This window comes from Microtus pennsylvanicus, chromosome 7, assembly GCF_037038515.1.
Source record: "Microtus pennsylvanicus isolate mMicPen1 chromosome 7, mMicPen1.hap1, whole genome shotgun sequence".
Classification (NCBI taxonomy): Eukaryota; Metazoa; Chordata; class Mammalia; order Rodentia; family Cricetidae; genus Microtus; species Microtus pennsylvanicus.
Genome location: NC_134585.1, coordinates 29,620,236 through 29,645,792, shown reverse-complemented (window position 1 = coordinate 29,645,792; position 25,557 = coordinate 29,620,236). Strand labels below are relative to the sequence as shown.

Genomic DNA, 25,557 nt, shown 5'->3' with positions numbered 1-25,557 from the left:
GGCTCGTGAATTTCGAAGTCCATTTAATTAGCCTGTTGGAGATCTGCCAAGGTTTAGGTTTTCTGGCTGTTTCATGCTTACAGTCATCCTGGTTCACTTATTTGTATCATCTGGTGATGATTCAGTTCTGATTGTATTGTTATTTCCCTACATTGGTGTCCCCGCAGTCTCCGGCACCCCTCCCCATAGCTAAGAGTTTGTTATTCTGCTTGGTGTCATCACTTCCCTCTGCTTCTTCTAGCTCCACACTAGCACAGAGCAGATTAGTCTACTTTATTTTCTATTTTCATTTTTGTTCATATTGATGTCTCTAGAAATCAATGCTTCATAGCTGGGAAATGCTTATAATTTTGTGGAGAATTATTACTCTATATCAAACTCACATTTAGAAGTTGGAGGCTCGGCTCGGCGGTAGAGCATATTCCTAGTGTGTACAATCATAGATGAATTGATCAAATACTTTCAGTAATAAACCACTTTCTTTTCAGCTGAAAAAAATTAAAACTGAATAACAGACTTGGTTTTCTTCTTTTTCATTGTTGCTGGAGCTGTATACATTCTAAGCTCACACACTGCCACTGGGCTACACACGGGCTTCCTTTCCTCCCTCCTTCCTTCCCATCTCTCCCTCCTCTCCTTCCGTCCCATCTCTCTCTGTCCCTCCCTCCTTTAGTCCCTTCCTTCTTTCCTGTCTTCCCTCCTTCTCCTCTGTTTTTATTCTCTCTCTCTGTGTCTGTCTATCTGTATACCCTGTGGTTTCTATTTATTTATTATTTTACATATCAACCACAGTTTCCCCTCCCTCTTCTCCTCCTGTTCCCTCCCCCCATTTCCCTTCTACCCCCTCCCATCCAGTCCTCTGTCTCCTTTCAGAGGGGGGTAAGGCCTCCCGTGAGAGTCAACAAAGCATGGCTTATCAAGTGAAGACAGGATCTCTGCAATAACAGTCAGTGCTCTCAACTGCTGAGCCATCTCTCCAGCCCATTTTTACCTAGCGATTTCTCAAAAATGTAAGCATTTGCTGCTGCCTGTAGATGAAAAAACAGTTATATGTATGTAAAGTTTATCATCATTTTAGTAATTCTTCAGATTATAGTTCCAGGTCTTTGAGTGGTGGATCAAAATATGGAAACAGATTTTCTTTGTTTCTGCTGTTAGGTTGTGTGGCCAGGTGCCTGCCCACTAGTACTGAGCACCAAATGACTTCAATTAAGGAACTGTGATAGGGACAGAACATGAGGACAGAGAAAAGGGGGCATGTTTAGAAGTGGAAGAGGTGTCCTCAGTTTGAGATAAGATGTATTTGAGTTGGTGGTGGAACCATTTGAAAGTAAGTAGCTCGAAATAACGAGTCCGTTCCTAAAATGTATTGATTAGCACAGCAGTTAGTGGTGAGAAAGGCCTGGAGAGAGTTCTGATATTATGAGCAATCTTTCAGAAAATAATCACAGGCAGGATGTGTAAGTTGTACATAGGGCAAGAAGCAAAAAGGACAAACAAGACAAAATGAGGGGAATCAGAATTGCAGACACATTTGCAGTCAGTGCAGTGCCTCGTTCGAGGGGCCAGCAAGTGGGGCGAGCAAAGGGGCATGATCCTTAATGAAGAAAGCAGAATGAAAGGGGGGCAAGAGGCCCCGGAAGGAACTGGATCAGGAGCTAACAATGCAGTTGCTCTAGTGACCATAGCAGCCCCTTTCCACCAAGGGTTCTGCTGTAGATGCCCATCAAGACTGCTGTTTCTGAGCCCTTCTTTCCCTCAACCTGCCTGCCCTGCTGCTTCCACCCTGGATGCCCAGACCTATGCTCTACAGTGCATGCTGGCTCGTTGCCCATTCTGGGACTGAACTTGAGGCTCTTTTTCTGGTATTGACCTTCTCACCCCCTCTGGGGAACTCCTTTCCAGTTCCTGTACATTTTATCACCTCCTAATCCACCTGAGAGCCAAGTCCCACTCCGTGCTTGCCCTTCCTTTTTCTTCTCCCAAGGGACAGTTTAAGAAGCCTTGCCCCTCATAAAAGGGTGGGGCCACAGAGTGCTGGGAATGCAGAGGCTCCCAGGGATTGGTAGGGAATGTGCAGTGGGAAAGTTGAGAGCGCTGCAGTTAGCTAACACTGCGACTTGGAATAGCCACCACAAGCACAGGTTACAAAAGCAACCACACACACACACAAACTCATTTCACTGTGCAGCACGAAACAGAATGCTATTGAGAAATAAATATCCTGGCATTTGGCTCTTTGATCTAGCACAGGAATGAATTCGAGATATGAATAAGGTAATTTAGGAGACACAGTGGCAAATCCTTGGGATCTAACTCTCTCATCAGGATGTCTCTCCCATCCTCCACTTGTAGGTCCACTTTCTGGAGTGTTTATTTATTAATTTTCTGCATGTTCATAGATGTCAATTATGGATAATTTCCTAAACTTAAGTATTTTAAACACTTCAGACTTAGCTAACTAGAAAAAGATCTGTACTGCATAGAATAGAAAGTGTATCTAGTCAGGTTTCTCCCATAAGGCCAAGACATTGTATTTGGAAATATGTTAATGTCAACTTGATTTTCTACTATGCATAAAAGCATCTGGCCCCACACAGCCATGATCACAGATTCATCATATATTTCAAGGGTTTCTGCAGTACCTGATTAACAGTGGTCTTTCGGTGTAAGCCCCGCGCCCTGCCCCAAACATAGGCTCCTAGTGGTTCTGGTGTGAGTACCACCCCCACAACGCCACACTGAGCTTCTCCACTACCCATCCTTGAAGATAGCATCAGTTCTGCACATCCATGACCCAGCATCAAAGTTGTAGTTAAAAATTATTCTCTGAGAGGAAGCTATTTTGTATTATCTGTGGCTTATTTATGAGTTCCTTGGACTGGGAGGTTGCTTTTGGGAGATAAGACTGGATTCAGCAGTGTAGCGTGGCTTTCTTTTGGGAGGACAGGCTCCAGGCTCTATATGTATCTGCAGCAATGGCTGCAGCACTCACAAGTGGAATCCCCTTCTCAAGATGAGCGTCACAGTTGGGTTTTTCAATCTTGGCATCTTTGCATTGTGGCCTGGCTGATTCTTTGCTCTGGGGACTATCCGGCACCTTGCTCAATGGTCTATAATGGGAAGCCTGACTTCCACCTACTAGATTCCAGTAGGGACCCCCTCACTTGTGACTATTACAAATTGTCTCTAGATATTGACAAGTATCCTGGGCAATGGAGATGGGATTGGCAAACACACACAAAACGTCCCCTGACAAGATCACTGGGGACTTTTACGCATCCGTTCCCAATACTTCCAGCCCAAGACATAAGCTTTTTGGAATCATACTTGTTCCTCAATAAAGTAGGAACATTGGTTCCAGGACCAATCCCGTGAACATCAACATTCATGGCTACTCATGTCCTTTATACAAAATCATGTCTTTTTTCCCCAAAGAAATGAGTACATCATTCCATATTCTTTAAATGATTTCCTAGTGACTTCTAGTTCTGATGGATATGACAGCTTTATCAGTAGTCGCTACGCTGTGTTGTCTGGAAAGAATGACTTGACTGTTTTGTGTCTACACTGGACATTTGTAATTTTGTTCTTATTCATATTTCCTTAAAATTATTGCTTCTTTCCTAAATATTTTGATCCAAGGTTGAATCCTTTGCGCATCCTATCTGCATGCTGCCTGGTTGCACGCAGTCCCCAGCCCACCACCACATGGTAATGGCTACTCCCCTTTTGTCTTCCTTCATCACAATATGCAGCCCCAAGGGGAACAGGGAGCTTGCCTAGGCCTCTTGTCTTTAAATATCATTGCTTTGGCTCCCAGTTTGAAGCCTTTTCTTTGAAGCCAGTATCAAAGTATTAACTGGAACATTTTTTTTAAATTAATAAGTGTCTATAGTATACCTTGCACTATTCTGAATGCTTCAGGATAAGCCTGAAATTTTTGCCCTCATACATGTATCTATAAGGCAAAGCTAAATTAGAAACAAAAAACCAAAGTAGAATTATCCAGAACAGAGCTCTGATGGACGTAAACGGTTGTGGAGGTGATTGGGGTGGACAGTTTCTAAGCAATAGGAAAGGGAGGGCTCGGCTGGAATAGGTTCTGTTGGGCAGCTGAAATGTCTCATGGCCTAATTGCCTCCTTTGGGGACTAGATACAGGCTGTACAGAGAGAGTGTCACATAGGAACTGGCATGTGGCCAGCTTCCGTGGGAGTTACAAGCCCAGCTTCTAACCAATGCCCAGTCTCTGGCCCCATGCTTGAACTAAGAGCTACAGCAGTTTCTTTTACAAACTGGTTTGTCAAACAGCCATAAAAATAGAAACCACTTCATGCAGCTGTGAGTAAAGTGAATAGAGATGCTAGCTTAAGTACTTAGCAAAACAGTTGGCCATATCATTATTCAATAAATGTCAGTTCTTCCTGTGACGCTGCCCCTGTTCGGAATTCCCGGAATAGGACACCACCAGGCCAGAGGCACTCATCGTGGCTTCTCCCTAGTGGAATGTTTCCTGTCCTATGTCTCACATGTGTGTGTTCACATCAGGCATTTGGTAGAGTTTTCAGATAGAGTAAATTTTTCTTGTCATCACGATCGCCATTCTGCTAGTAGCTTCATCTTTTAACAGCATGCCGTGTGTCCTGGCTAAAATTTGGCTTTCTTTATCTGGTAATATTGGTTGAAATTCATTCAACAAATGTTTGTTGAGCACATGTTATTATGTGCCAGACATTTTTTGTGTAGGTTCTGGTGGTTTTGGAGCAAAGCAACAAGAACAAAAGAAATATTTATCATTCTAGTGTGGGGAGGTGTAGTCAGGAGAAAGCTTCTGAGAAAGTTATCTCTGTGCAGAGATGGGAAGAAAGCCCATGAATGGCCTGTAGCCAGAAAAATGCATTTCAGAAAAGAGAAACAAGGCCCAGGGAACAGTGTGCCTGATGCACAGAGAACAAGATAGAGCCAGCTGGATGGGAGTGAGTGAGGGCATCATAGAGAGACCAATGCTGGGTGGAGTGGGAGAGTAGGCATAGAGAGGATGCTTGCTTCAGAAGAAGGAGTGAAAGCATAGATCTGACTTACAAGGACTTTGCAGTTCTATAAAGAGTTGAAAGACGTAGCTGAAGTCAGGGCTCTAGTTAGGAAGTTTTCTATATTTTATAACACTAGGGACAGAATATTAAGATGTGAACATATGCCTAATTCTTGTAGAGTCCTATGTTGATTATTTAACAAACATTAAATACGTCTGTTAAATGAGCATCTCATAAGAAGAAAACGAAGCCAAATAAAACATCATCATGAACAACATCAAAAACCTATGTGTGTCTGAAAAGCTTAAAATATCAGTCTATGATGATGGGTCTTGGTTATATTTTAGAATTTAATTATGTTATTTTTAGAGTTTCATGTAGCTCAGGTGGGCCTCAAACTCCCTATGAAGCTGAGAATGACCTTGATCTCCTCATCTCCCTCCTTCCATCTGTGCAGTGTTGGGATTGCAGGTGTATGCAACTATTTTATTATAGGATATCTTCAGATATTTACAAAGAAATAGTATATGTAGGCTGCTATTGCCCAGGCTCAATACTCATTGGATTTGTTCCCTCTCTAGGAAGAATCCACTGTACTTGTCCTAGTTACTTTTCTATTGCTGTGATAAAAATACCATGAGCAAGGCTACTTATAAAGGCAAGTGTTTAATTTGGGGCTTATGGTTTCACAGGGTTAGAGTCCATGACGACAGAGCAAAAGTGTAGCAGCAGGAACAACTGAAAGCTAATAAATGTCTTGTATGCAGATTGGAGGCAGAGAGACTTAACTCAGACCGACCCTGAGTCTTTTGAAAACCTCAAAGCCCACCCCTAGTGGCACACCTCCTTCCAAAGGCCACACCTCTTAATCCTTCCCAAACAGTTCCACCCACTGCGGACCAAGTATTCCAACATGAGCCTGTGGAGGCCTCTCTTACTCAAGCGGGCACAGTACTATTTTAGATCAAATTCTAAGCATTGTGTCTTTTTCTATGATAAGCATATCGGTGTACATTTTACAGAGTCTACGCTCCCACAGGTGATCGTGAGGATAACACAGAGGCTGCCTCTTTCTTTCAACTTGACTTTCTTCTTCGTCAGCATCTTCTGCTGGAATAGTGCAAGTCCAGGCCAGGAAACTGACATAGATAGGTAGACTTGGTGTGTCCCTATCAATATTTATCACACAAGTAGATGTGCATGGTGTGATCACCACACACAATCCCCAGGCAGGATCAGGGAATCTTTATGAGTTTCTTCACCTGGAACTCCTTCAGTCTTCTATCTTTCGCCATCCCAGCCCTTAGCTTTCCCTAATGCTAATGTGCTATATCACTATGTTTTATCAGTTCAGTATTATTAAAGGGAGTGATATAGTATATAACCTTACACTTGCTTCATTTATTTAATGCTCATGCCCTTGACATTCCTCCAGTTATTGCATGCATCAATAGTTCACTACTTTTGGTTGCTAAGTACTTTGTTTATTCAATACCCAACTTCAAGGCATTTGAGATAGTTAGAGTTTGGGTGATTAAAAAGAATGTGTATTATTTTGCACATATGAACACTTTTAACCTAGTAGTACAATGACCACACAGTAAGTGAAAGTTTATATATATAATTTTGTTTTGACTATAGAGATTCAGAATACTGTCCAGGCTGGCCTCAAACTCAATATTATTTTGTCCCAGCCTCTCCAGTGCCATGATCTCAGGTGCACACCACAGCTGGTGAGTGTTCAGGTGTCTCAGAAGCTACCAAACTCTTTGCCTGTACAGCTGTACCATTTCACAAGCTCAGAAGCAATATGGGGTGAAACGGAATATCTACATGCCCACCAACACTTTGTCACTAGTTTTGACTTTGAACATTCTAATAGCCACAGGATCCTTTCTGTCCCTAACTGTCATGTGCACAGTGTTCCATATTCTGGAATGCACTGCCCACAAGTCCTCAGTAGTAAGCTGTCTCTGTGTTTTTCCCCATTTCCAGCTGGATTATTTGCCTTTTGCCATTGGATGTTGGAACTATTTCTATTGTCTTAAATATGAATTATTATATAGACCTTTATAAATATTTTCCATTGTTTTAATGGGATTTATAGGAACATCTATAAAAGTGATAGATTTTGATGAAGCTTATCTTATTGATTTAATTGCAAAGACCATGCTTCTTGTGTCAATGTTTAAGGGCTGTTCCCTAGTCTTTAGGTCTTGAAGAACTTCATGTTTTCTTTTAATAGTAGAATATTTTCAAACTTGCAATTAAGTCATAATATATTTTGAGCTGATGTCTGGGTGCTATGTGGGCTGATTATTTGACAGAGTGTAAACAATTGTTTCAGCTCTCTTTGTTAGGAATGCTGTAGAGTGGTTTCATAATTGTAGAAAAATGAGTCGAAAGTACAGAATTTCTCTTTTTTCATTCACACAGTATCTCCTTTTACAATATTTACGTCATTAGTAATTAAAACCTATAATTTTCACTAAGGTTTACCTTTTACGTTTATGTATTCTGTGAGGTTGAGCAAATGTACTATAACGCACACCATCATTACGGTGTGACATAGTTGTTTTACAGTTCTGTAAACTCCTTGTGCTCTGTACCAAAGTCCTATATCCCAGAACCCCAACACAGACATTTACTGTAGACTTATTTATAGTAGTATTAAACTTTCTTTTTATTTATGTGTATGCATTGTAAATATGCCACATATACATGTGTTTGCACCCTTGAAGAGACAAGAAAAGGAAGTAGGATCCCATGGAGCTAAATTTACAGGTGGTTGTGACCGACTCAACAAAGGGGCTGGGAACTAAACTTGGATTTTCAGGAGGAACAGCAAGCACTCCTAACTACTAAGCTTTGTTTTGGCCCATGATGGCTTTCAATTGACCTGTTTGTATACCTTAATGGTCACTACTCAATATCTAAAAGAAATACGTTGTCATAGATGGCAATGACAGTTGTCTCTCAAGTTTCACATATACTAAGAGTTACAGGCAATAAGTTAAATAAATTTAAAAATTATTTATCATCAAACATGACTTACAAAACTCAAGAGGAGAAATAATAGGTATTGTACTTGTTCATATTTTTATGATTGGTCTTTTTTTTTTGGGTAGAGCACTGTTGTTTTATTTTTATTTCGAAGATTCCCTTTGTGTTTTTAAGTAATTCTGCTGGTGACAGATTTTACTATTTTTAGTTATCTGATAGTGTTGTGGTGTCTCTCTCATTGCCTAATGCTCTCCTCATTCTGGGTGTTAAGTCTGAAGTTCCCAGCTCTTACCTTTCAGGGTTTGAAGTACATGCCCAGTGCTCCAGGCCCTCTTACCTGTGATAAATTCGGTGCTGCCATTTTTCTGGCTGTGTAAGGAGCTATCCTCCTTAACCGTTTGGGTATGCTTTTCTTTGCCTTCTGCCAAGCGCCAGAAGTTTGATGCATTTGCTGCTGCTGTTACAGTTTCTCTGTGAATCTCTTTGGCTTTATGCTGCTTGGGCTTAGCCTGGCTACTTTGATCTATACATTTACATCTTCTGGTGACTTCGAAACATTCAGCAATCAATTCTTTGGATTTTTTTCACCCTGGTCTTGTTTCATTTGACCTTCGAGACACAGAAGACATGCATCCTTCATTTTTTGTCATAATTCTACAGCTCTTTTAGTCTCTGATCATCTTTGTAAGTCTATCTCCAGTCTTGTGCAGATAGGAGGATTTCTGTTTCTGCATTCAAAGTGTGTTTCCTTTCCTCTCTTCCTCCTGATATTTAACACATTTGTTAATTGTTCTTGTTTCAGTTATTTGAGATAACTCAGTTTTCATTTAAAAATGCTCATTGTACCTTCCAGTTTTTATTTGTTTCGGGGATTTTCAAATTTGTTCCTGAAGTGTTTCCATAACAACAGCTTCAAAGCCGTCATCAGATAACAAGCCTCTGCACTGTGGCTTTGGTGTCTGAGGACTCTGCTTTTCATTAATGTTGCAATTTCCCTGATCGTGGCTTTACTGAAGATGTTTAAGTCGGAACTGAATCAATTAGTGATTGGGCTATTATATAATCATGGACCTGTTTAAAATTGTAACTTAAGTCAGGTTTTCTTGATACTACTCATGGAGTTGGCTCTAAGCGTCTCCCTCCATAACCTATGAGAGCTGTATGTGTATGTGCCTTTTTCCAATGACAGATAGTGAGGGTCTGGGCTCACATTTGCTTCCCTTGATGCTGTCCTGGCTGGATTAGGCCACATTACAATGCCATCCATAGCCTTCACACACAAGGGTAGGGCTTGGGAAAAGTGGGAGCAGAATGGTGAATGCTCTGTCTCTCCAGGAGCCTCCTCTAACTCCATCCTGGGAGGAAAGGTTCTGCTTCATCTCTGCTTCTGATGGTGAGAAGTCCTGGCACCCCACATGCTCTCCACTGTTATTATGCAGGGTGGTCTCACTGCCATTTGGAGGGCATAAATGCCCAGACTTCTCGGACACTGAGTGGATGAGCTAAGATAACCTCTCTCCCATGCTGTTTGGTGGAAGTGCTTCTTGAGCTTCTCTGTTTTTCCTCTTGCATTTGGCCAGAGTCAAAGGCCTGCTTTGGATGAGATGCACAATTGATTGTCTAGTCTTTTCAGTTTTCACCTATCTGTGCTCCTTCTTAATTCCAATTCTTGGACACACAGGACAACGAGAAAGCCCTGGCGACCCATCAATGTGCTGCTCCTTGAATCCAAAGGTCCCTAGCTTGCTTGTTTTCTGCTGTCTAACTTTGTGTGTCTCTCTAACACTCATTTTATGTGTGATATCCAGGCTGTTTAGTTGTGCTTGGCAGAAAGAATGAAACAAGTGTGTTTACTCATCTTCCTGGAGCCAGAAGGTCTCTCTAGTTGGTTATATTGTGCGGAGACAGCTGGCAGGATTTACTGATGGATTAGATGTGGGGTGTGACAGAAAGGACACTGAATGATAACTCTTTTTTGTCCTTAGCAACTAGGAAGGTGGAGATACAAGTGCTGGAGATGAGGAAGGCTGGGCAGGCTTTGCAAGCATTTGAGTGTTATGTCAGCTTTGGGATTGGAGTCTGGGGTTGAAGGCAGGAAATGCCTATTTAGCAATCACTCTATGGAGGTAGCTTTAAAGCTTCAAAATAAGAGGAAGCTCTTTGTAAAATGAGGACAGAGGGATAGGTTAGTGCAGGGACAACCCCAAGATGTTCCATTGATGAAATCAGAGTGAGGAGCAGGGACCAGCCCAGGGAACTGACAGTGGGCACCGTGGAGCTTAGCATCTTGTGGGCAACAGCAAAGACTGTTTAGTGAAATGTCTTACCACTTGTATTTCTCTTAGTCAGGCCCACTATTCTAACTGGACTCTTAGCCCAGAGACCCAGTTCTGGCGGTTCTAATGAGCCATCAACAGCCACCGAGTCCCCAAAGGCCAATGGAGAAGATGATGAAGACAGAAAGGTAGTTTCTCAGTGTAGGAGAAAAGCAGAAGAGTCATGATGAATCCCATCTTTCTGAAGGACTAACCAAGTCCTAGGATGATGTTGGGAGGGTCAGGGGCTGGCAGAACCGGTCATCTTGGTTAGACAACAGTCTGCCTGATTGTGATGCCAGGGTGGGGCAGAGGGTGGCTTGCTTCAGTAAGACAAGTCACAGCTACCTGGTGAGGAGTTTTGATTTGTTACAGGATATTTACCTATCAATTTAAGTGACTGTAGGACAGAATTACTCAAAGAAAAGAACCAGCCAGCCAGGCAGGATGGAGATGCCTGGTCTCCAGGTTCAGGGCAATCACTGGAGGCTCTGCATACTGCCCCATGATCTGGATCAGGACATCAGAAAAACTGGCAATTGAAACTGTTGATTATAATGAACCACCAAGTTTTGGAAATAACTTATTCGTATTGGCCTTGAAGGTAGAGGATTAGCATCCTTAATGCACGCTCCTTAGGTGGCTAACATGCCTATATACCTAGGTGCACAGGACTCTGCCTCGGAGTCTAAGGGGGCAAAAGAGACAGACACAAAGTGGAGACAGAAAAGCATTGCTGCCCACTGTGGGTCACTTGGCTCCAATGAGTTAGTGCTTTTTATAAGGAATGGCCTTCGAGCCTCTAAGTCCTTATTGTAGTTTCACAAAACATAATAAACATGAGTACTGCTGGGATTCCAGGGCCAACATTAGGAACTTGACCCTGTGAAATTAGCAAAAATGCCGAAAGCTCTTCTTTATTTGATCTGCTTATAGAAGCCTGTTAGCACTGGTAATGTATAAAAAGTCACCACAACAAGTTTTTAGTTTTTATTTTTAAAACTTTCTTGCTTTTTTTTTTTATAATTTGTTTTTCAAGACAGGGTTTCTTTGTGGAGCCCCATCTGTCCTGGAACTCACTCTGTAGACCAAGCTGGCCTCAAAGTCCCAAAGATCTGTCTGCCTCTGCCTCCCAAGTGCTGGGTGGGATTAAAGACCCCTGTTTCCTTTCCAATTATAATTCTTTTTTTTTTTTTGGTTTTTCGAGACAGGGTTTCTCTGTAGCTTTGATGCCTATCCTGGAACTAGCTCTTGTAGACCAGGCTGGCCTCGAACTCACAGAGATCCGACTGCCTCTGCCTCCTGAGTGCTGGTATTAAAGGCGTGTGCCACCACCGCCCAGCTCCAATTATAATTCTATAGAGCAGTGGGAACAAGGAAAAAGCATGGAGCTAACATTCCATGCAATGCTCATGCCAGCCCACCTGCTGTGCCTCTGTGTGTTGCATAAGAGGCTTGATTGCCTCAAGGTAGCACTTGAAACAGCCATTTGGAAACCAAAGAAATAAGGATTAATTTTTTCCATCCAATGATGTTGCTGAATTATTAACTTCTTCCATTCCCGTTACTTGCTTCATAGTCAATACCAACACAAACAAGTTCTACTTCCCAAAAGATTAGGTAATAGGTAACTTTGTTCCAAGAATGAATGAAAGTGGCTGAAGAACATAGATTCAGCTTGTTCTGGACACTGTGCTATACCCTAGAAGGGGATTGCATGCACATTTATAGAACTAAAGAAAGTAATAAATCAAGGCACTTATCAAATAGATCAACAGGACATTGGATAATAAGGTTATAGAAGAATTCAGGTTGCAGATAATAGCGACATTGTTAACTTTTGGATTGGTGAAAACTAATGATCTGCTAAATGTATATATTAAAAATGGTTTTTACATAATAGTAGAGAGAGTGTTAGATTAGATACAGAGGCAGGCAATATATGGCTACTATGGAAAGTCCATGGAAGATTTGGCTACCCATCTGTGGTATTCTAACTCTCCACAGTCTGAGGTATCTTTAGAAACTTCATTGTGGGTGTGGCTCAAAAAATAGGAAACTTCAGTTTTCTATAGCATTGTAAGGAAGACTATTGGTTTGTTCCTCATACTGATGTAGACTTTCAAACAAAACATGCTAATTCATTTAGAAGATTCAAGAAGGTCTCAAGTTTTCCCTCTTAGTTTTGGGGTAGTGAGTCAGTGTCTCTCTGTCTTCACAGTTAGTTTGGGGGCGCTGAGAGGAAAATGAAGCTGAGATATAAAAACATGTGTTTAATAATGGCCTTGCCTTATCTAGAGTGGGGTTTCAAGTATTTTTCAAGTCCTTGCCTTTCAAGTTCGTCCATGGCAAAGGCTATGTCTGCATCCAGTCTTTTGCTTTAGTGCTGTTCATGGCCTGCGGGATATTTTTGGAAGTCAGCTTGTTAATTTGTTTCCAGAGCAGCAACAGTTGTTCCACCATCAGAGGGTGTTTGCTCTAACAGCTCCTGTTGTCCAGCAGCTAGGGAAGGAAGCCTTCCAAGACTGTGTCCTTTTGCAGCAGCTGAGCGCGTTAGGCCAGCTCCCCTGCAAAAGTGCAGGGAGAAGCTGGGGGAGCCCTGGGCTGGATCTTTGCAGTGGTTTCCTCAGTACCGATGGGCAGTTGGAGACAGCTGCTTCTTTCCAGTAGAGATTTGGGGATTCTGTGCACACAGATCTTTACATAAGGGTGTGTTGACAGTGAACTTGCTGGGACTCAATAGAGAACAGCTGGGGGTGACCGCTGAGGGTGCTGCTTCAACCTCTTTATGAGAAGAAACAGGAGACCAGGGAGGCTGACTTCTGAAGAGCGCATGACAAGTAGCGTCAGGACAGCCAGTGAGAAAGAGGAGAGGGAGGCAAAGCTACCACTGCGTATTTCCATTGCATCCCTTGGGCTCCACACCGCAAAGGGGGCAGATAGAGCCCTGGCAGGTTCTTCTGACTGAGGTTCGTAAATGCTGACTTTGAAGTCCAGGAGCATGCCTCTTACTCAGTAGGGCAAGTGTGAATCTGCACGTTCACTGCAGGGGTCACAGCGAAGCGTTTCTTTGGCCCCTTGAAGGTTTGCTGATATGGGCTGACCAAAGATTTTTTTTTTAAATTTATTTATTTATTAAAGATTTCTGCCTCCTCCCACCACCGCCTCCCATTTCCCTCCCCCTCTCTCCCTCCCCTATCAAGTCCCCCTCCCTCTCAGCTCGAAGAGCAATCAGGGTTCCCTGACCTGTGGGAAGTCCAAGGACCACCCCCTCCATCCAGGTCTAGTAAGGTGAGCATCCAAACTGCCTACGCTCCCCCAAAGCCAGTACGTGCAGTAGGATCAAAAACCCATTGCCATTGTTCTTGTGTTCTCAGTAGTCCTCATTGTCCGCTATGTTCAGCAAGTCCGGTTTTATCCCATGCTTTTTCAGACCCAGGCCAGCTGGCCTTAGTGGGTTCCCGATAGGGCTGACCAAAGATTAAGTGGAAGAAAAGATATCAATATTGAGCACATGGATAAAAGGGAGCGAGCAAAATGGGCAATTCTCCACAAGCCCGGCAAGATTTAGAAATTTCCATATGCTTTCTCTGCAAAGGACGAGAGAATGGGGGATCAAAGTGAATTCCAGGGGAGGAGAAGTAAATGGTTTTTAGACAATTCCAGTGGTTGGAGAAGCATCCCATAGCTGGGAACAAAAGTTGGCTGAGCCTGCATAGTAGACACCGAATTACAAATGTTGATGGGACCTAAATACAGGGCTGCTGTATATGAATACACTCTATCCAAGTACATGCCCAGATCTATGATTTCTTCTTGTAGTAAGAGCTCAGAGCAATGAAAATTCTAGTAAATGGCTTTGCTCCTTGGGAGCTGCACACATTTAACAGACAGGGAAATATCACATAGTCCCCCACAGTGGCAGGTGCTGCTCTCTCTTAGTCCCTTATTTTTAAAAATGAACAACTTACCAGAACCCTATATATTAGGATGACACACCCCAGACCCGTTCACCGTGTGTACACACTGTAAGAAAGTTGGCCACAGAGTAGACGCGGATGTTCCAGATGTCCCAACTGTCATGTTTGTTCTAGGGGCCACTTGTCTTCTGTCACCTTTCCTAAGATCTGCTCCTTGCACACATGGCTCACAGCCAAACCCACCCACTCCTGTTTCTGCAGTGACCCGCCTCTTTCAGGGATATCATTTGGTGGACGCATGCCACAGGTGCTGGCAGAAGGCCACCTCAGCAGCCAATGCCTCGCCTGCTTGTGCTTTTACTTCTGGGAATCTGTGGTCCTTCCTCTTCAGCTTCGGCTCCTTGGGATTGCCTTTGGCTCATGTCACTTTCTCCATGAGACAATCTCATTTCTGTGAAGTACCGTCAGGTTTTAGTGCCTATCTATCTCAAAATTCTTAACCTCCAAGGGAATAAAGTTCTTTAAAAGGCAAAGAGGATGTGAGGTTTTGCCTTTTTCTTATTTATTTTTCTGATGTAAAACCAAACTGTTTCCTTGATGGTTTTGACAACAATGCATTAAGGGGCTCTGTAGATAGGATTTAGAGAGTCAATTCATGATTTTTATTTTTTAAAAAATCTTTTCTGGAAGGAAAATCATAAAACTTGAGAAAGAACTGTTACTTATAAGAATTAATATACGATATCAGGAGCATCATTAAGTATCTCTTGTCATCCTCCCCCCCTCCCACTGAAACCTTTCCCTAGCTTCAAACTTGCCAGTGTCCCGCACTTTTATACCAAAGCCACTGGCAGGCACTGCTGTATTCTCCCCTCTATTCCCATCTCCCTTGTTTCTGCTGTCTCAGGACTGCCTTTCTTCCTGGCCGTTTCTGCCCTCTCCTCCCCTCAAACCCACTTTCCCCAAGAAGCCTTGAGCAATGTGCTAAGATGGGGCCCCCTTTCTATAATCTGTGTGATGTACCAACAACCTGTCACCCCTAACCTTGGCACAGCTGATCACCGACTGCCATCTTGTTAAGCATTTCTCTACATTTTCTGCATTTTCAACGATACAATGCAATGCCAGTAATTGATTACCTGCCACAGCAGCTGACATACGATAGAATTTAAATTTGGTGACTGAAAAAATGGGATTCCATTGAGCGGCTGGTTACCCCTTTTGTTGTGTATCTTCTGACACACATAGAAGAAAACAGCAAAGCATTTTAACACCGTGTAATTCTTAAAGTATTTTCTCTTTGGGTGTATGGTAGAAACACCTTTGAGTCAGATACCAAGAAGAAAATTATTTATTTATAATAGCGTTCCTTAATGGAGGGCTTCGACATAGCCTAAAAAGATGTGATTTTCAGGATGTTAGAGATTTGCAGAATCAAGTCATCTGGAGGAGGAAAATCAGGATGCCAAGATCCCAGGACTCTTAGAATAGAGTCCTCCATACTGATCCTCTGCTGGTAGGATCTGCTCAACAGTTCGGGGCAAGGAGATTACCATTTTGTGTTTAAAAAAAATGTGGAGTAAAGTAGTTTTATAAACATTTCCTTCATGGATTGCTGTTAAGGCCACAGGGTCTTCTTAAATGTCAGTCAGATATGTTTTGTTTGTTGAATGAAAAGGAGATCAGTCAGATAAGTGGGAAACTTGGCCTGCCTTAGGCATTCAGAGTGGGGCAGGAATCATGGCAGGAGGTCCTAGAAAGCTCTATGCCCTCCATTTATAGTGACGCACTGCTGTGTGTGGAGACAAGGAAATGTGGAGACGGAAGCCATGGCTTTAAGACCCAGGTGTTAGCATCTGTTCTCTTGACCCCTCAGCTATTCCTCTACATGACTCTGTTTCATCCCAGTGCAAATTCAGTCACCGTGACAAAGAGGTCTAGACAGTAGATTTATTTCCCTTTGAACTAATTAACTTCACTCTATTCCATGAGCACTGCATATCCCATTAATCTTGAGACTGCAATGAAGACGAGCTGAAGAGCTAATGATCACTTACTCATTCATATTTTATTGAGCATCTATTTCATGTCAAGCCAAAGCTTCCACTTGAGCTAGAAAGATGAGAGGGTCCAGTGTTGGTTCTGGAAGGAGTTCACTGTCTAGCGGTGGGAGAGAGTGTCCTCACAGAGATACTGGAGGGCAGAGTATTCATTCTAGAGACTGGCATATGTCAAGAACATTAGTGAGCCCTCGGTCAGGTGTTCTGCTTCAGGTTACAGCGCCAGAAAATAGGAAACACTATTGTCACACATTAAGGAAGGAAGCAGACAAGGAGAGGCCAGGAAGTTGAGTCATGGGTCATGAGGTTTGTGACTGAGAACGGGCATTCCTTCTGTTGAATCTGTCTACTTCCCTTCTTGGCCTACTCATTGGTTTTATGAACAGGCCAGGGCATAACTTGCTGTGTCTCTTCAAAGAGAGAAGGGTGGTGGTCAGATTCTAGGGGGTAGGTAGTGCCTTCAGTCAGCCGCCATAACAAACACGATAGCCCTGGTGGCTGAAGAAGCAGGGGATTGTTTGTTGCTGCTGTTGTGGAGGGAGCGAGTCAGGATGAGGTGTGGCTGGGTTCCAGAGAGAGCTCTTATGGTTGGCTGTCTTCTTATACTGTCCTTGCTTGACAGAGAGGGACCAGCTATATTTTCCTCATTCTATAAAGCCACTGACTCCATTAGAAGACCTCAACCTTATGATTGCATCCAAACCCATTTCCTTTCCGAAGGCCCCTTATCTTCCAATGATCTCTCCCTGGATCTGGGCTTAGACCTTAGACCTTCTTCAGCACATGGGTAAGGGACAGGAAAGACAGAGACGTGCAGTCCATCACAAGGAGGAAGACTGTTGACTAGAGAGAGCTTTGCAAAGTCCTTGAAGCCTGATGAAAGCACTGCCCCTCCTTTGAGTGGAAGGGTAAGTCCAGGGCACTCACGTGGTCTCTTGGATTGGACATCACAGGACTTTGTACACACTGTCTCATTCTTCCCTGCCCTGGATGACAGATTTCTGGATGCTGCTGCTACCAAGCTGTACTGTAGTATCCCAGATGCTCCTTGACTTACAAGGAGCTGTACTAATGAGGCCAACATATGTTGAAAGTTATTGAAATATACTAGCCTGCTCACCATCATAGTTCAGAAATGTGGCCAGATGTAGTTACTGGTTGATTTCTCTCTGTGACAACAGACCAGATAGGGAACTGTAGCTGGCTCAGGCTTCATACAATCACTAGAGATAATCCATAGCACTAGCCTAGGGAAGGATCAGTTCAGATTCTGGTATATATTAATGGCAGAGGATTTAGCACCTGGTTAAATTAGGAAAATTTCAAGTGGGACCATTGTAAGTTGGGGACCAGACATTCCCATGATTGTAGCTACTGCTGTTACTGTCTCCAGCACTGCAAATCCCTCTGTCCCAGCATCAGAGAAGGCTCCATTTCCACCCTCAGTCTCCTTAGGAGGCATTGGTGGGATAATAGGAATGAATGCATTCACACCTGAATACTCTCTACCCTTCTGGAAGAAACACAATCTTCCCTGAGCCAGAATGAAGGGGAAGCCCTGCCCCTCCTGCCAGGGTGCTCACTCTTTGGCACTTTGGCTAGCTTCACGGTAGGGCAGTAAATAATTTCACCAGGTTTCTCGCTGCATCTTTGGTCCTAGGATAGTCCATTGATAGTGAAGAGTGGCGGCTTAAGCTGGGTCAGTCCACAGATGTGGACACGTTGTACAGACTGTCCTCCCGCCTTGGGGCAGACGCTCCTGTATTTTTAGTCCCGTTTGTCCCTGCCAAGACAAGCTGTTCAAGGACAGGATTACTAGCCTACAGGACAAGCATCTTGCCTCAGGCTGCGGCAACACATGTTGAGTACTTGTTTGTGCTGGAGGGAGGTGGAGCTATGGGATTTGTTTTGACTTTGGTGGCAGCATTTAAGCTCCAGAAGTTGTGGGGAACAGGTTTCACTGGACTAGCCCTGTGTCTCTCTGAGATAATAAGGCAAGGTTTGAAGAGTGTGTACCGGATATCTGTGAGCTACAGATAAAATATTTCTAACTGAATAGGTGTGTGCAATGAAACACTACAGAGCTGAGATTGTGGTCATTTGGATTGACTTCTCCCTCTTTCCTCTGGATGAAAGAAGTTTCATTATCTAAATTATAAAATGTCAAGAAGATACTTGTAACTTGACAGGATTAACTGTGTGTGTATGTGTAAAAGATAACGAGGACGTTCATTTTTCTTGCTGGTTTCTCGTTACCAGTACCACAGTAATATCACTGTCTAATTCATTGTTACTCCCATGGTTCAGCTGTAGGGCCGCCCCTCATGAACCCCCCCCCCCCGCTTGTAGTGCTACAATAACTTGTTCTGTCATTTTTTTCCTATTAGTTCAAAGATGCTTGTATTTCAGTACCAATTTCTTTGATAATTGATGAATGATTTTTAGGGACTCTCTAGCCCTGGAAAGATATAGGCCCAAGTCTTTGGAATGTCATAAACGTTTTACCACCCTTCCTGGTCCCTCATTTTTTTATTCTACCAGAACGGCATCTGTGTGAGATGATCCCTCCTACAACTCCTTTGGAATTCTCCCCTCCTCCACTTAGAATGAGCCCTGGCCCCCAAATGATACTTCCTGAAACGGCAAGGCAAACATTAAGGCCAAACCCGGTGTGTTTTCTCTTGCTGTTGCCCAGTTTTGAAACGACACTGTGGTACACAGTAAAGCCTGCCTCCGTGGAAGCACTTATCACTGTGTTACATGAGTCTGCTTCCCCAGGTTTCATGAACTTGTGAATGAAAGGATTGGGTCTTGCTTTGTTGTAGGCAGCCTTCAGCATGCAATTGCTAAATCAGGTGGTTTCTGGTTATCAGCAACCTCGGGGCCATTCTTGGGGGTTTCTGATGGGTGTGAATGCTTGGAATGGAATTTACTCTAAAACAACTCACAATTAAAGCTTGGGGCTGATTTTGCCAACCATCATTTACGTTAATGAGGTGTTAGTGCCTTTTTTATTGTATTCGTAGTGGAAAATAAGTACCTGGAATTTTGTTTTTCTCCTTACATAGGAATTCAGAATTTATGCTAATTGTACTGTTATATTCCTGGCTGTGGTAACTTACATATCTGCACAGATACACCCATAAGTTCATGCACACTCACAAGCATACACACCCAGATACTCATGCACACACACACACATGTACATACTCCCACATGAACACATACTACTATGCAGAATCAATTGTCCATGTTTAGTGATCTTCACTGCCCTGTTGTTTGGGTTAATTTTTATGATTCCTTCCTAACAAATTCTTAATAAATATTTTCTTATGATTTCTACTTATGACAGTTTGGAATCTGTCTCTAGTTCTACAAGGTGTGTGTAACTTGGGGTTTGTTGAGATTTGAGGGTGCAGTGGCTGATGCTCTTTCTGGTATGTGTTATGAACAGCAGGGAGCCATTATGAGTAGCCTACAGCCTTGTTAACAAACTAGACAGTCTCTAATGAGATGGTGACTCTTTTGCTCTCTGAATCACAGCAGAGTGCTCTCCCAATGAAAGCTAAAGATGCCACACAAAAGGGAATATATAGATACGAATAGGAACATTAGAGAGAGCATGATTAGGTTCAATCAGGACTGATGGGTTTTAATGCAGATCTTCTAGAATGAAGGGGAGAATTGTGTTTCTTGACTACTGAACATTTTGCCATCCTGACTCCACTTACAAGATATATATCACAGCGGGCCTGAAAGCTATGGCTAAGGGGTCAGCATTGAAAAGGCAGAGGAAAGCTAACATTTTCACCTCTGCAATCAGAGCTTAGCCACTCCCAACCAACAGCAGCCTTTTCTCCAACCAAACTGTGATGGCCTCTCTTTTCAGCTTTCTGTTATCCTGCCCTTTGTTTCTTCAGATTCCACTTGATTGACATCCTTATTCCTTGCAGGCAGGGTTGAGAAACATGCATTTTATTTCCCAATAAAGATTCTATGTTTTCCTTAAGAAAATCGTAATTTGACTAATATGTCTCCCTGAGATCACCCCCATTTGCACTGAAGAGAACTCGCTTTAGCATTTTTGCCTTAGGGAAATGATGGATTTGTTTAATAGATTGGTAATTAGCCAGCTCAGAAATGATCATTAGGATGCCTTTTCATTTGATTACTGTAAATCACCAGACCCACGGGCTATTAATCACTGGCTGCACGTGGTACCTCCGCCCTGCCTGTCCTTGAGGAAAAGACTCCTACACAGCTTCACATGGACACTTTCTCCCTGTCATACAAATATTTATTAAGAACCACATTCCATACATGTCTGATATGAAGTTTCTTTTTTTCTGATACAATTTTTCTTAATGGTGTAACTTTTATTATCATAAGAATAGTTTCCATGAGAGCCGCAGTCTAAATAGAAGTCAGGTTTTGGTTTGTTTTGTGTTTTTGGTTAGGGTTACCAGAGGCTCATCATTGTACAAATACCACCTTAGTGAGGCGAGGCAGTGTTTATGCGTCACAGGGTTGTGTACGGCCCTTTTGTGTGGCCCTTGGATGGCTGGTGTGTATCGCTGATCTGTGATCACACCGGGCAGAGCCTTAAGTATTCCTACTTCCTAAATGGAAAACGAGGCCAGAGAAATGAGTTCCCGTGGCACATTTAGAATTTGCGTCGTACAAATGCTGAACAAGAAGCATTACTGACGCGTGTCAAGAGGGGCACAGCAGAGCCTGGTTTCCTGCTGAGGATTCCTGGTCAAGGTCACCCTGGTCCCCTGTGTGAGACTCTGCACAGCCACACCGGTTTGATATTAGACTAGTGAAGATCAAACTCCCCTGTGGGACAGCCTGCTCCACTGAGGGCTAACTTTGTTTTCCTTTGTTTTTGGTTTCCAGTTTACCGCGGCTTCTGGGCCGTCCTGCTGCTTCTGGGGGTAGTGGCCGCCTTGACTGCGAGTTTTCTCATCATCTGTGCGGCCCCCTTTGCCAGCCACTTTCTCTATAAAGCTGGAGGAGGCTCCTACATTGCCGCAGGTAGGTGCAGCACCCAAAGCCTGAGTTCTAGCCATGTGCCCTGTATTCCCACCGTCAGTTTTAGACATAGGTCCAGAGTTCAGACTTTTATGAATGGTAATACAGTGATGTTCAGATACCATAATTCTTCACTATGTGCTGGCCACTTTCTTTAGCCTTCCCATTTCCATGAGCTGGCAGCCTTTGCCTATTGAACCCCTGGTAGACAAATGTAAGCACCAAAGCTAATGACTTGCCCTGCTGCAAGGGATATAGTCTACAGTTTTTCGTCTGTAACGTATCTTCTATACCCATCCCATAACATACAAATGGAAGGTGATATGACAATGGCAAATTTCTAGAGGGTAGGTGGTGTCTTAGTTAAGTTTCTCGTTGCTGGGATGAAACACCATGACTAGAAGCAACTTGGGAAGGAAAGAAAATTATTTCACTTACACTTTCACATGGAGATCCATCACTGAAGGAGGTCAGGGCAGGAAGTCAAGGCAGGAACTAGTGAAGACCATGGACGAGAGCTGCTGATAGCCTGCCTTCCTGTTTGCTCAGCCTGTTTGCTTGTGACACCCAGGACCACCAGAAGAGTTATCACCATTCACGCTGGGCAGGGCCCTCCTCCCTACCAAGCAGTAGTTAAGAAAATGCCTCACAGACTGACATATAGGCCAATCTTATGGGGGAATCTTATCAATTCTGGTTTTCTTTGCTCAGGTAACTAGCTTATGTCAAGCTAACAAAAACCAAAACTCAAAATAAACAAAACAGCCACCACAGATACAATGGGACAGACAGACTTGAGTGTGACTTATCAAACTCACCATGCTGTGCTCTCCTGTGGCATCCTGAGAATGGAGTGTTTCTAGGTGAGAGCATAGTGAGGGTTACAGGAAAAGTACTGGTGGGCACTTTGCTGTCTTTAGGACCATTGCATGGCAGCACACGGTGCTGTCTTTCCAGTTTCAACCAGTGACCAGTTAGCAATACCCTTTTTATATAACACAGTGCTTAGCGCTTCCTAATCAAGATAATGATCACATATGGCTCCTCTCCTAAAGCAGCATCACTCCGAGGAGCAGCCTGTTTAACTGGTTCTGTTCTGATGCCTTCCTTGAGATGGATGCATCTGCTAGAGTTCATGCCCATTTAGTCTTTCCCCATCTTTACTAAGGTATAACCCACACACCACTCATTGTACCAGTTTTGATTGTGCAATTCAGTGGAATTTTTAGTACAATCATGGACTTGTACAAATATCAGAACCATGTGATTTCAGAATATTTCAATCATATTGCAAAGGAAACCCATCGTCCCTCTTTCTCCCCTCTACAGGAAATTACTAACCTCCTACCTGTTTCTACGTATTTGCTTTTTGGGGTGTTTTATGTAAAGGACATCACATGCTTTTTGGAGGAAATACCATCTTCCTTCAAGCTGGTACCATGCCTCTCCTGGAAGCTACTGAAGTAGGTGTTTACGGCAATAGATCCGTAGACTCTTAACTTCCTTGATGGCACAATTATAAATCCTGTATGCATGATTTTGCAGGAACAGGAAGTAACATTGCATGAAACAGAGCGTCACAGTTCATCGTATCATTTGGGACAGGCAAAGTCACGTGTTCAGAGACAACTAACGTTAACTCTCCACTAGACATTTCTACACCAAATGAGGTCTATAAGCAATCATGGTGTCAACAACTCAAGGATTAGCCTTGAACACTATGACAGAGGAGCATTAAAGCCTTACCCTGTCTGTCATTACCATCTTACAATATTTTCCTTTCGCAGCCACACCCCATCTTCCAGAGAGCCACGGACTGCTTTTCTTTCCCCAGATTCATCAGCCAGGGAAGCTTTCCTTGTACTATGTTGCGTGCACAGATATGCTGTAATTTCCAGAACCCCACTGAGTCTCGCTTCTAATACTTTATTTGGTTAGATTTCATAAGTTTCAATACTGAAGAAGTATCAGTCTACAGACTGAGGCTTCCAGATTCCCGTTCTTTCTAGGGCTGGTCTGACCATTGCCTCCTTGAGTCTCTCCTGCTTGCTCTGCTCCACGGTTGTCCTCTGCCAGGCACTTAGGAACAGTTGCAGCTTGGTCCTCGTGCACAGTGGCCAGTTTTCCAATGCCACAAACAGGATCGAACACTTTATTTATTTGGGCAGATAAATCTTAGGGAAGGGCACAGACGAATTCCAATCGGCAGTTCTGCCGTGTGTGCACATACAAAGGGTCTTTGTCATCAGCAGAAGCCCCTGTGGGGCATCTGTGCTTGGCAGAGGGACACTGAAGTTGCAGCTGTCAGTGGGAGCAAAGGGTTGGTCCATGGTATGCTCTACATTCTGCCAAGTCAGGGCTGGGCTCAGAGAGCAGGTGGAGCCTCACCCTGGGCAGATCCTCCCCTGGGCAGGCCAGGAGATATGTTTCCTGAGGAGGTGCAGCTCTGAACAAACTCTGTAGTATCGGCCAGGTTGCTGTAGCCCCGAGTCTATGCCTCAGTGATACACATACTTGAGAAACCCTTCGAAAACTGATGAAGGTCTCTGATGAAGAGAAGATGAGTGTCTTCCTCTCTCTGCATATCAACATGGAGGGAAACAGGAGAAATTAGAATGAGCATGCACGGAGATCTAAACATTTAGTTACATGGAGAACATTACAGAGAGGAGTAGTCCTAACCCCAGCACTAGCATACTGTAACCAGAGCAGCTATTGCTATGCATGAGCAAGACATGGAAAGACAAGACCTGGACAGCCTATAGCAAAGGCAGGAGGTGTAAGCCATCATAACTAGAAGACGGGAACTGAAGATGTCGCTCAGCTGGTTAACAGCACTAGCTGCTGTTCCCGATGACCTGGGTTGGATTCCCAGCACCCATATGGCTGTTCACAATCATCTGTAACACAGACGTACATGCAAGAAAAATATCACCCATACAAAATAAAAACAAATACATTTAAAGTTAAAACTACAAACTGTTTCACCAACTAGTCAGAATAAGCGGGCTCTCTTGCCATTGTACAGTAACCTCCCTTGTCCTGAGTAGCGCCTTGGCTGACTGGCTGAGTTTTCATGCTTGTGGTAGAAGCAGACAAAGTTGGTAGAGTAGCAAGAAGCTAAGTTCTGCTTAAACTCCTGCTGGCCTCTTGGGTTGTCACCATCTTGTTAATCAAAGGATGATCGGGCGATTTGAACGGATGGAAGCAAGAGATGCGCCTGCTATGAGAATCTAGCTTCTGCACGCAGATGGAGGCAGAGCTTACTTTGTGTACTAATTGCCTATTCTGCCCCATTCTGACCTCAGAGTGCTCTTTTGCTCCAGAACAGCTATTTCCTGGGCTAGTATTGCTCATCAGGGGCATGTGCAGAGTGAACTGGCATGAAGTATGTAAATCTTCCACCATGTGGGACAAATAGCCAGAATCCCAGTCTTCAACGGCTTGCTGTGGCCCCCCCCTGCTCTGGAAGAATTGCCATGAGAAAGTGTTGGGATGTGAATCATGCTAGAAATGTAGTGTCAGCAAGGCTGGCTTGAAAGACAGCAGGGTTCCGGCCTTTTTTCCTCCAGCAGATCAAGGTTATTGCGAGAGCTTCCCAAACTCTCTCTGAGATCAGATTTATCTCTGCATGTGACAGGAGCATTCACAGCAACCTCACCCCGGGGACGTTCTCCTGGGTGCGCGGAGAAACAGCCAGCAGAAGCCGGTGTGTTTTCACACAGAGCCGGTGTGTTTTCTTTTCCCCTCTGGCTGAGACTGAACATAAGATTCACACAGGGTATGCTGTGCACACCTTGTTCCGGCCATACTCTTCCATATAAAGAACAGGAGAGAAGTGTGTGGAGAGGCCCCCATCAGAGCAGGAGGTGACAGAGGTGACAGAGACCCAGAGCAGGAAGGGATTAAGGAGGAACGGCTGACAGGCAGGCCAGGGTCATAGTCTCCAGCTGCACCTGCTGCCCAAGTGCCCGTCTTATGAAAGTTCCTGGCTCTGAGAAGCGCATATGTCTGACAAGCACAGGGGACTCTGTGTGAGCAGAACAGTTGGGAACAAAGACATGGCTATGGTGGCTTTGCTAAAGTCACTTTCAGACTGTCTTTCCTACCAGCTAGAAGCTGCACTTTCCATGGGGGAGTGGAGTGTTTCTACAGCCCGGCTCCTTTTTCCCTCCAAATGCTGCTGTGCT

General features: G+C 43.7%; 1 protein-coding gene across 1 annotated transcript in view; it reads left to right on the top strand.

Moving 5' to 3' along the window:
* The window catches only part of Tmem182 (transmembrane protein 182), a 39,246-nt gene that overhangs the window by 4,142 nt on the left and 9,547 nt on the right, over positions 1–25,557 (top strand). The window contains exon 4 of the mRNA XM_075980283.1: positions 21,233–21,370. Coding sequence (XP_075836398.1) covers positions 21,233–21,370 — 138 coding nt within the window. The remainder of the gene's footprint in view (positions 1–21,232; positions 21,371–25,557) is intronic.